Below are 12,287 nucleotides of genomic sequence, written 5' to 3'. Positions count from 1 at the left end.
TGCTTAAATTAAGCAAAATATGTCTCACGTGGGTGGATCACGGCTCATTCCCTGTTTGTTGAGCAAAGCTGGCTTACAGATGACAGAAAGTTAAGTAAACAAGGCTGCTGGTTGTATCTCTAGCCCCCAATGCCACTCGACGTGCCTCCTCCTGACACCGGCACTGTTTGTTCCTCATGCGTCAGGCTCATTGTTACCTTCCTTTGCTATGGAAAATGTACAGCGGCAACACGATAATCATAAGCTGAAGGTGTAAATAATACTTGTGACCTTTGTTAGGCTGGAAGGGGCTCTGTTTACAAAACTGGTCACAAAACATAAGCCAAAGCACTATATGCTTAGGCTATTTTGGCCCATCAAATGAAACAAATCAAAACATCTGCATCAACAGATGAAAACTTGTTGCCAGAAACAGAAATCATTGTGGAGCTTTATATAATTTTGCAGTTCTCTAAGCCCTAAATTCACATTTACCAGGTAATTCATGAGCTGTAGGTCCTCTGTATTTTTTCAAATTTTATGAGTATTGAAAAGAGTCTTCAAAATTTAGGGAAATCTTTGGACTCTTTCAAAAATATTGCATGAAGGTAATCTTTTGTATTATTTGTGAACTCATTTACCACTTCTGTTAAGTCCAGATGTTTCTTCATGTAATTAATTCCTTTCTTGTATCTACCATTGTTTTATAGGTAGTGACCTGGGAGACTTTGTTGAATATGACCCAAATCTTTTAGATGATCCCCAATGGCCGTGTGGCAAACATAAGCGGGTTTTAATATTTCCTTCATATATGGTAAGTGACATGCAAAATATGGTGTAGCACAGATAAATTTTGGTAACAATATTTTGATGGTTAAGATTACATTTGGCTGTATTTTAAGAAGATTATTATTATTAGTATTAGTATTATTATTATTAATCTACTAATAACAGCTTTTTGGAATGCTTTGTTCTAAATGACAGTTACTTACTGGGACATGTAAAAACAAACTCATGGAGGTATTACAAAAGTAAACGCTTTTATTACCGCTGTATTTCATAAATGCTTTAGATGAAAGGCTTGTTAGAACAATACGTTCATTCTCTCACATTTGGAGGAAAATTTATGCTTGCTCTAATTGTCATCTGTTACAAAATAGGAGGATGCCCATTAGGGTTTTTCTGAAGTCATGAAGTTACATTGTGTTTTGATGCTTATCATTCACTCCTCAGAACAAGTGTTTCGGTGTCTAGTAGGGCCTTTGTTTCCCAGGTATTTATTTCACCATGGGATAGTCCTTCCTTTAATTGCAACAATCACAAGCAAAGCCTGTACGTTTTTCACTACGTCCAAACCCATAACAATACAGACACGTAGCGGTTCCTTGATCTGTGCTCTAACTCAGTGTTTTCTGTGGGAAGAGACTCCATAGCCTTTTTTTGGTTGCACCAAGTCTGTAGGCCGCTGTGCCCTTTTGGAAGGACTGTTGCAAGATGTAGCATTGTATGAGTGTGAGCACATATCTGTGTGAATTATACATCAAAGAAGTAGTAGGCAATGGGGTAAAGTTTTTTTTTTTGCCCTACAAAGTGTTGACCTAGTACTCTTATCTATATACAAATAGGATGGGATTTAAAACATTGAGGGCTAAAGTGTCATCCATGTCCTCACTTAACTTGGAACAGAGATTGGATTTAAGAAACTACTCATGTATATAAACATACAATCTTTGTTGGTTCTTTTCTACGTCCCACCCTGGTCTTTATTTGATAATAGGGCTCTTGGGTGCTGCTTCTTAAAAATAAATGGATTTTACGTATTCCATATAGATTGAAGCTTATCTCCTTGCTGCCAGGAATGTTCTGCCTGTTGCACAGAGAGGCTTGGTTGATCTCTGAGGCAGTGTTTGTACTAGATTTTCAAATGGGAAGTCAGGTATGTCCTCTGCTTACTTTCAAACAGCTTTACTTTTAGGGTTGGCGAGTTGTTTTTTGGCTGCCAACCCACAAAGTGTCAGCAGCCTTTTATGGCAGGTACATCTGAGTGGGAAAATATTTGTTAGGTTTTGATATGGTTACTGTCATGGACAGGGAACTGCCTTCCCTCAAAGAGAAAGATGTCGTTAACTGGCATCCGAAGTGGACATAGCTTTAACTGTCATGGTTGTGTCTCTAACCTTCCTCAGGCCGCGAATGTGCACCAGGTAATGAGTCCTCTGAGATCACCTGAGATCTTTGATCCCCTTCAACTTGATGTTGAGATAGATGGGGCCAGGCGAGCCAAAATAGGTCAGGGACATCTCTGCCCAAGAGCGGGTGTTCGATGCACTTCTGTTCCATATGCTGGTTAACCACAGCATTTTGAGGTACTTTTATTGCAGTAAGGAGCTGACTGGGGATTTCCACTGTGACAGAGGTATGATTAGATGCTTCAAAGGTGAAAAATGGATTTCAAGGGCAATTGCTAAAATCAATGTCATTGTTTGTCTAGAATATGTCTGCATTGACAGGATTCTCCCTGATTTCTCATTTTCTCTAGGGGTTAATTAACTCTGTGTCTGGAAAAAATGTCTTATTTCACATTTTGGGGTTTTTTTTGCCTGAATTTGCCTTTAAGACATCGCTGCTTCAGCACTGCCTGAGGGTCTGCAGCACTCGAATCTCCCTCTCTGAAGGCAGGCACTAATCTAAGAAAGGGCCAAAGGACATTAAATGCTGCGTTTCTTTTGGTGGTGGAAATCACAGGCCCGTGCCAAGAGCCATCTTGTCCCAGAGGTTTGCCTGCCCCCGGTTGAAGCAGCATAGCTGTGGTGCCACGCAGGAGCTGCACAGCTTTGCAAGAAACCAAAGAGTGGGTGCTTGTTCTTCAGTGCTCGGCTGAGAGATTTCACAAGGGGCTGGTGCTTCTTTCAACCACGAGGAGCGAGAAAAGGTGGTGCCAGAATGTCCAGGGAGCTTGCAGGTTAAATAGGATTTTGCAGCTTGGGCTGTGGGTAAGGAGGGCTTGTGCATCCAGCTGGTGAATATAGGGACATACCAGCTATGTAGGAGACCTTACTCACATCCACATAAGATGTTCCTGACTCGGCTGGCATTCCCCCTCCTTGCAGTTCACATCAGTGTGAACAGGAACATAATACACTGTGATTTCAAGTCATTTTCTTCCCCAAATATAAAAATCAGCATATGCTGCAATTAAAGCGAATTGCAGTGTGAGGACAGTGAGAAACCCGTGGTTCTTTCCTGACCGCGCGCAGCCATCATGGTAGTGACAGACCTCTGCCAAATGACCACAGGGCTGGAGAGCTGCTGTAGAAAGATTTAAACCAGTCTCTGGTCCTGAGCATAATATATCTGTAATTACTGCCTCTCACAAGTGCTGGAGCAGCTGAGAGCAGCTCTGATGTCAGCGCTGAACATTATGCTGTGTGTGGAGAGAGCTGCAGCTTGTAATTAAAGTTTTGTTACTTGGCCAGCATTTAGCATTAATGCTTGGCAGCTGCAAGCTTGTAGATATTTCCCCCACACACGCTCCCCAGTTGTGGTTCTCAGAGCAATTAAGGGGAGAAGGTGTGCAAGAGGATGGTGCACGTGTGGCGGTGCGGATGAGCGAGGCTGGGTGCTGGGCTGTGGTGCTGGCTGCAGGATAGAGCCACGTGCACCAGTATTACTCCTGGGAGCCTGGCTGGCGCACTGCAGGACAGAATTACACCGCTGGTAAAACTCTGTGGAGGTCTGTGTGAATTCTGCATCAGTAAACACTACAGGCTTTATCTCGAGGCATAAAACAAACAAAATGTGTGGTCCAGCTTGGATTTTACTCTGAAATACATGCAGTTAGCACTTGATGTGCAGTTCCCTCCATTTTCATGGAGCCTGAGTTTCTCATCACTTTATAGTCTTGTAATTTTACTGAACAGAATTAGTCTGAGCTTGCAGAGCATTTTTAACTGCAAGTCCTCAGCTGTTTTCAAGGAGGAGCTGAGCTTGCTCCTTGAAGAAAGCTGTGAGGAAGACGTGCTTTCGGTTTGGTCTTTTTTTTTTGCAGTGAAGTTCGTGGCTTGAAGGGGTAAACACTTCTCTGTTGCATTTCTAAAAGTAATAACCCACAGCCTGCCAGGGGACTATTATGAAAAAGCAGCTTTCAATACTTTCCCAACACAAACTCTATGGCTTCTATTAATTATATTAGTCATACTAAAATTCTGTTCTATCCTGGAGAAATTATTTCGCTTTGTGTCGTCTTTTAGGAGAATCTACAACCTCTGCCGCAATATAAACAGTAAGAGGTAGAAAAATTTCATGCTGGGGGCAGGAGGGAAACATCATGTCATGGTTAACAGATGTCTTCCTGGCTGATACTGCTAAAACAGGAATTCTTGCAGATTCTTAAATCTCTCTAGAACAGGAACTTTATCTACCAGACAGAGCAGTAATTTCTTTGCTCGAGTCTCATGTCAACCAGCGTATGTCCAGCCTCCCCAGTGCCTCCCTGGCCTCCATGCTTTCTTGTCAGCAGAGACAAACTCCTTCCATGCAGGAGAAAACTCACTCTGCAACATGTGGGAGGCTGACCCTGCAGTCCTGCTTTTGTTGGTAACAGAGAAGCACAGGGGCGTGTTACCTAGCTGCTGTGTGCTGCCAAAACTTGCAGTGAAAGAAGAAAAGCAGCATCTTGACTTTGAGTGACCCTTCTGTAATAACATCCCTGCAATATCCATCTGTCCGTGCCCAAGGGATACACTTGGAAATTGGTTTGGGTACTTAACTACTATTTCAGGGTAGTGGTTTAATTATGTCAAAAGAAATTGACATCTCTACACCACTAATAAAAAAGCACATCGCAAAAGTCTGCAGTGCTCTTACAGCAGGCTGACTGTTAGCCTGCACTTGCCAGGTACAGCACTAGTGTCGAGCACAGCCAGGCTGAGTTATTAAAATATTACTCCTTCAGTGTGCTTTTAAAATTAGAACTGCTTGCTGCCCTGGCCGTTTAGTCTAACAAAAGCCCTACGTGATGATATAGTGCATTTGGTCTCTCGCTCCCCCGTTCTGTCTTTCCCAAGGAGCATCAAGGTCAGGAGTACTCCGCTACAGCCAGCATCCTTTGGTGCCGTCACCCTGTTCTTCGAGCTGCTTCCGTAGCTGTAGATTAAGCATCTCCAGACTGCTTTTTTATCGGCTACTGACCTCGTACCCAAAAGCCTCAAGGAGCAGAGGATCGCAGTGGTGGTGTATATTCATATTTAAACCCTGTGCTCTATGTGTTTGATGCTATATTTGGCCGAGGCTCCAATAAACACCTATTTTGTAACAATGACACACTGTATTAATTGAGAATTATTTCAGTGTGTTAACTATATAAAATAATTGGCATCCTTCCATGTACTTTAATTCAAAGAGAGACTTTTGAGATTATTTGCTTTATGAAATTCTGAATCTTTCAGTTTAAAATCCGTGAATGTTAATACCTTTCTAACAACAGAAACATCTTTTAGTACTTTTTTTTTTTTTTTAATAAAGAAGGAATCTCTCCCGTTTTCTGTCACTGTTCTAAGCCTCTGCTCTAGCAGGATTTCCCATATATATGCACTGTCATCCGTAAGTATATGCATTAGATTACTGACAGTTTATAGGTACATATAAGGTAGCCAGGCAGTGCAGAGATATTTTCATTTCTTATATGGTTGAGAACTTAACATTGACCTACCGAAAGTCTCTTAAAGGTATCAACCTTCTGTCTGTCCTTTGTCAAGTAGATTTATCAGGGGTACAGAGTAATGACAGATGAAGAGAACCTATCATATACCTTTCATTTTATTCACCTATTCTGATTTTATCCTTCTTAAACAGGAGGTAGAAGCATCCAAGGCTAGATCATCTTTTACTGGTAGCATGCCAAAGTAGGATTTATTTTCAACAATATTTCATTTTGCCAGTCTTTCCAACCATTTCAGGCATCCTCCCTCCTCCCATATTTATGAAACTATATATACAGCTTTCCTATGAGAAAGCAGCTGTTTGAAAATGCTCGTGAATAACACGCAAGCCAACCTCCAAGTTCAAAACTGCCAGACATACAAAAAGTGTGCAGAGTACAGACTTCAGCTGAAGCATTTGTCATGTTGTCCAGGCATCTACTGTATAGCAAGGCTTTCATTTGTCTTGTGCAACTTCTGTTGCTAAACTAAAATATACATACACAGATTTGTATACAGAGGACGTGAACAGAGCTGACAAAGGAGTATGGTTGGATACTGAAGTGAAATGTGCTTTGTGCAAATAAGCTGTGAGAAACAAGACAGACGTTTCTGGATGACAGAAGTTACAAACATTCGAGATTAGAGTATGAGAGAGACAGTTTGGTAGTTCCCAGTGCCTTGCTCGTGTGTCTGACAGGTCTGGGAGTGCAAAGTGCCTGCTTGGTGGGGAAAATAACATTGGGTATAAGAAAGCATGTTTGGATAGAAAAACACCGTGCTCCTTTTAGGGAAATATTTGCAAACCCTTTGTAAAATTTGGCACATCAGTGTTGAACGGTGATTCTACGTGGGCAATACTAGAATTGTTCCAGACAGACAAAAATCCATGCCGTTTAGCGGTCTTTCAGTACGTAAAAGGGGCCTGTAAGAAAGATGGGGACAGAGTTTTTAGCAGGGCCTGTTGCAGTAGGACAGGGGGTCATGGTTCTAAACTAAAAGAGGAGAGATTCATGCTAGACAAGAGGAAAAAAAATTTTACACTGAGGGTGGTGAAACACTGGCCCAGGTTGCCCAGAGAGGTGGTGCATGCCCCAGCCCTGGAGACATTCCAGGCCAGGGTTGACAGGGCTCTGAGCAACCTGATCTAGTTGAAGATGTCCCTTCCAACCCAAAACAATTCTATGATTCTGTGACATCTTCTCCTCGGCATGGTGGCTTCATTTGGGACACGCAGGCAGCTCAAGCACCAGGCAGTGGCCTGAAAGAGTGAGGAGAAATGTAAATGCTGAGCAGAGACCAGGCAGGGAAGGATGACGTTAGGTCAGAGCCCTCCTGTGTCAGATCCCAGCTGGTCCTTGTTGGGTCACTGGGCCACCCCAGAGGTTTCCTGCTCTCTGTCCCTCGTGGGCAGGGTTGCTGCTCGGTTCCAAGCCATTCATGGGGTGCAGGAGGTGCCCTGGGCAGGAGAGGGGTTGGGACCAGGATTTCTGTATAGCCTCGTGGGTGCTGTGCCGCAGCCACAGCATGACAGCAAGAGGGGTGCTTGGGTACCTGGTCAGAAACAGTTAGAAGGGGTAGCTAGTTCCATCACTCAACCAACATGAATTTAGCATTGATTTAAACACTTGTCAACTTTTTTTTTCTGCCTGCCTCTCTGGTGGGCAGGGTCCCACATGCATGCATTTCTATGGGCACCAGCTGGGCAAATCCCACTGATCAGACAAAGTTGGGCATCAGCAGCAGCCAAAAACAAACAAACAAAAAAAAACTTGAGGAGAAGAAAGAAAAGTTGCACAATTCCTTTTCTTGAGAATAAGGGCAGTTAGCTGAGCTCTCCAGCATGGCACTGACAAGATGAGACAGCTGCCTGAGAGCCAGTGTGTTCAAACATGCTGCCATTATCCTGTTACATGAATCAAAACCAGCACGCACCAGCTTTCATCTGGATTTCATTATTGTGATTTATATTGTAGAGACTGTTGTCTCGCAGGAAGCAGCAGTATTTGGAGTTGGGGGGGGGCGGGGGGAGATTCTTATCAACAGGACAAAATTGACAAATCTCTGTGTTTAAAAATAGCCGTACCTCCTTACCATTTTCAGTTTTAAGCTGTCTGCTTGTTCTCAAGCCTCGAAGTGCTTTGCTTTAATTTTTTTTTTTTTTAAAAAAAGGGCTTTTTTCCTTCTAAAGAGAATTTAACTGAATTCTGGCAAATCTCCCAGGGGCTGGAGGAGTCCTGGGTAAAACAGAGGGTGTCTGCAGAGCAGCTGTGGGGAAAGGTGCACCCTGGCGGGCTGCTGCTCCCTCTCTGTGCAGTCACCCCATAGCTGGGGTCGTGCCAGCACCCACTTGTTAGAGGTGAAAGCAACTGAAACTTGCTGTCCATCTTCATTTCTGTGCAGCCCTTTGGCTGAGTCCGGAGGATGGTTGTGCTTTCCCTCCACTGCCGTGCCCTTTCGGCTGCAAAGTGGTGTCTGTCACGCACGGGAGGTTCATGTGTGATTGCCTCCTCCTCTGTGCAAGGGAAGATGATCACCTGGAGAGAGCCAAAGGCAAGCCTGCCAGAAAAACCTGTGATCATTTTGCAGGAGGTAATTAAGATAAAACTAAGAAGCTCTGTGATAATGGAGAGCAAACAGCGGGCAGTTAGGTTTGCAGTGAAGCATGAAATAAAGTGCCATGTAGCTTTTCACAGTAACAGCGAGCTCACTCTTTCTAGGATTGCCCAGAAAGTGCTGGTAGTAACTAAAATCATCTTTGGATTAACAGCAGGTAACCTTTATGTGCTCAGTGTCTCTTGACTCTCTAAGAGCGAGCAGTGTGGACCAATGTTTCTGTACTTTGAGTATCAGATGGCACTGTTCAAAATTACGTTATGTGCCTGTTTCAGTAGTCCTCTTATAGCAGTTGTGGGCAAGGAACTCTCTTAATAACACGAACTTGTGGTGTATCTGTGTAAGCATCAGAAGCACCCAACTTGCTGATGGTCCTCTGGCAACAAAACCAAAGAGTAGGCAGACAGGCAGTGATGTCCCAGGGAAAGGAGAGGAGTAATTGGTGAGATTTTTGTTCTTCTGGTTCAGAGGGCTGAGCCCTGCCAGGTAAAATGAAGCACGTGAGAAGCTGTCTGTGACAAAGAGCCGCGACCATACGGGTGTGTGCATAAGTCCTTCCAACCTCAGCAAGATTAAAACCAGGCAGACCCAGACATTCAGTTGAAGCCTTTCCCTCCAGCCCCAAGCAGGGCAAGGTTTCTCCTGCCTATCTTCTCCTCTCTTCCTTTTACTCAAGCATGGTAGCATGTCATCAAGACAGCATATGAGTTTTTAACCTCAGTGGCACTGCAGCTTCTGCCCAGACCCGCGCTCTGGCTCATCTGTATGCAGGCAGGGCAGCAGGGGTAGCTGAAGGGGTTTGATGTGGCTTTCTCCTTTTTGATGATTTCTTACAACTGGCAGCTTTCCTTAATAGGACTGAAATCCCTTAAGTTGTCGTCTTTATTGAGCAAAATTTGGATTGGTGCTTAACATGTAAGTGGGAGGGTGGGGAGGGCTTGCAAGCATTTCTACTTGGGACAACAGCAGGCAGCTGTTGTGTGTGATGTGCCCAGAACTGCCTGCCAGGACATAGTGGGGGGTAATTTATCTGGACAGAGGATGCTGCTCACGTTGCAAGTCCGATAGTGGAATAGCCCACATCTTAAAACATATATATGACCATAGCAGCAACCTGTGGCAAGAAGTTTATTTTTTTCCTCTTTATTACAGTACGTTTCTCTCAAATACTGCTGTGCGCTATTTAGGGGAAACATGTACTCTGCTTTCTTTGAGATTCCTATAATTATCCATTATTTCAGTACCATAGCTCCTAAATGAAGTGCAGGACAAGTTAGGTGTGTTTCTCTGCCCTTTGTGTTAATTTCTTATCCAGCCAAGAACATGATCGGATAACAAGAGTTGTCCAGTTGCTCTCTAGAGCCATTACACTCTCTCCTCCCCAAGCCCTTCCATATACTATTTTAATTGTTGAAAAAAAACACCTGCAAGCATATGCAGTCAGTCTTTTTGGCTGATTTAGATTCCCATGAGTATATATACAGCAAGGGTGCATCTTCTGTAAAGGTATAACACTTGGCAATTGTTTTTCACACCTCTTTCCACCTCTTGTTGCTTAGTGTTAATGGCCCTTTGCCATAATATAGGTTAATCATAAACAGAAACTAGAGGGAAAAGTTATTTTACTGAAAGGAGAATGCCCTGCAGACTACTGCTGTCCCACTGCCTGTGCTTGAAGCTGGCCAGGAGCTGGATGGTTGGGGACCAGGTTGTCCCCTGGCTGCCCTGGGGCTCCTCTCTGCTTCTGTCCAACAGCCAGAACAGTGAAAGCCAGGAAGAGACTTGGCACGTCCCCAAAATGAGGGTTGGTTTGTTGTGCAGCTGATAGATTTTGGCCAGGTGAGAGGTGAGAGAGGATTTGGACAAAATGCTACCTGAAAGAAGACTGAGGGAATGAGAGAAGTGCTGTGCACCCGTAGATGCCAGCACTGGTATCACGGTACTGGCCTGGGGGGCCCTCTACTGCCTGGGGAAATTCTTTAGGTTGTGACAAAAAGGAATAGGAAGCTCAACATAATGGAAAGAGGCTGTACACTTTGAATGTTGTGCTAACTCAGTATTTCTGTCTGTTTACTGTGTAACTTATGAGCGTATTATTACCTTGCGCTCTACTGAATTACCTGACGTGTAGGCTAATCACCTCTTTCATCACAAATGGCAGTCAATTTGTAGCAGCAGTTCCTTTGAAGAATCAACTTGAGAGAAACTCACAATATGCCTCAGAACCTCACGGAGATACGCACACAAAATCTGGTCATCAAACTGGTTATTGTGATGATTTCTTTTGGTTTAACAAGACTTCTCAGCTAGGTTTTATTCACCCACATTCGGCTTAAACTCACTCTCAGCAATACTTGAAGGATCTTAATATGTGTTGCTAGGGGCTTGTGCTGAACAGTCATCTCAGATTTCAGGTCACTTATTCTGACGGAGCAGTCACAAATTGTTGCCTTAATTCAGGCTTAATTTTCCCTTCTACTGAAAGCATTGGAACTGACAGGCACTTGTTTGGTATTCCTTGCTTTTGGGAATCAAGTGATGTTGTTTGTTACAAACTAAAAGAGTAACTCTCTCTTGACTGTGTGTTACAGACCACAGTCATAGACTACGTGAAGCCATCAGATCTCAAGAAGGACATGAATGAGACCTTTAGGGAGAAGTTCCCTCACATCAAGTTAACCCTCAGTAAAATAAGAAGGTAGGTTGCAAAGCTTGGTGAGGCTGCAACATGATGCAGCTGTCTCACATTTTGGTGCAATTGCTGTTGTACCTGAGGGGAAGCACAGCACTGATTGATCTTCCAGGAGCAGTGACAGGCAGAGGTGCACAGTAAGTCAGATGATTGCTTTGATTAGTGGGATGAGTAAACAAGATAGGGGAATGTACAAACATGCACTGTTCAGGTGTCAAATGTGGCACCTAATGGACTGAGTTTGCAAGTTGGGCATGCACTGTACTAAAATATCCAGAAAAATAACACAGAAGAGTCTCAGAGCTCACAGTACTTAGCTTAAAAAGAGACTGAGGAAAGAGAAACGTTGACTTCTGTGCCTTGTCCAGAGAGCATGGCCAGAAGCAAAACAAGTGGTCAGCTTCACAGGAAAGCTGTGATATTTCATCACTGTTTCCAGTGTAGCAGGCTGGACATATTGCTTCACTGGACTAATGATAATTTCATTTGACTGAAGTAGCCGTAAGGATCCTGAGTCGTGTTGCTCTGTAAACAGACAATACTGGGGTACATGGAAGGACTGTCGGTTTGGATTTGACCAACTATAACTAGCAGCAAAGATGCAGACAGAGCACAAGCGATCAAGCTGTTGTTACTAAATAAATGGTATGCAGCTTAAGATTTCTGGTGAAATATTGTTACTAAAATTGTCAGAGCTTTTCAGTTGACACAGTTATCTATTGGGGGCAGTGAGGGGGAAGGATGAGATCAAAATGTGCCATGAAATGTGTCCCCAAAACAGAGCATAAAAATACCTGCCCAGTAAATTACATTCTCCTTTTCCCCTCCATTTGACTAAGGAGGAATCTCTGAAAGGATGGCTCTTAGGGTGAAAGGAGAAATGCTTTTTAAAACACAGTTCACAGCATATTTCTCTGGTCTCTTTACTCAGCCTGAAGAGAGAAATGCGCAAGCTTGCACAAGAAGAATGTGGTTTTGAAGAGCCCACAGTGGCCATGGCCTTTGTCTACTTTGAGAAGCTCGCTCTCAAGGGGAAGCTGAACAAGCAGAATAGAAAGCTGTGTGCTGGAGCCTGTGTTCTTTTAGCAGCCAAAATTGGCAGTGACCTCAGAAAACATGAAGTCAAGCATCTTATAGATGTACGTATCAATAGATTTTCAGTGTTCCTTCTACGTGAAGTGTTGGTGTGGCGTCTACACAAGCGCGCTTGTCAGTGGTCACACTCCCCTCTGGGTTTCCAGCTGTACAGCCAGCTAAATACCATTTTTGTTACACATTTATGTGGAAGTAATAGTGATCTA

At 43.6% G+C, this 12,287-nt stretch overlaps 2 protein-coding genes across 6 annotated transcripts in view; one reads left to right on the top strand and one right to left on the bottom strand.

Annotated features, from left to right (window-relative positions):
* The window catches only part of TMEM241 (transmembrane protein 241), a 93,837-nt gene that overhangs the window by 7,051 nt on the left and 74,499 nt on the right, over positions 1 to 12,287 (bottom strand). The gene's annotated exons all lie outside the window — the stretch shown is intronic.
* The window catches only part of CABLES1 (Cdk5 and Abl enzyme substrate 1), a 75,724-nt gene that overhangs the window by 58,898 nt on the left and 4,539 nt on the right, over positions 1 to 12,287 (top strand). For all 5 annotated transcript variants that reach the window (XM_065830263.2, XM_065830261.2, XM_071804193.1 and 2 more), the window contains 3 exons: positions 690 to 793; positions 10,886 to 10,992; positions 11,918 to 12,125. In XM_065830263.2, coding sequence (XP_065686335.1) covers positions 690 to 793; positions 10,886 to 10,992; positions 11,918 to 12,125 — 419 coding nt within the window. The remainder of the gene's footprint in view (positions 1 to 689; positions 794 to 10,885; positions 10,993 to 11,917; positions 12,126 to 12,287) is intronic.

The sequence above is a fragment of the Patagioenas fasciata genome, chromosome 2 (genome assembly GCF_037038585.1).
Source record: "Patagioenas fasciata isolate bPatFas1 chromosome 2, bPatFas1.hap1, whole genome shotgun sequence".
In the NCBI taxonomy this organism is placed as follows: Eukaryota; Metazoa; Chordata; class Aves; order Columbiformes; family Columbidae; genus Patagioenas; species Patagioenas fasciata.
The sequence above is the reverse complement of the archived record's forward strand: the minus strand, read 5'-3'. Positions and strand labels throughout refer to the sequence as shown.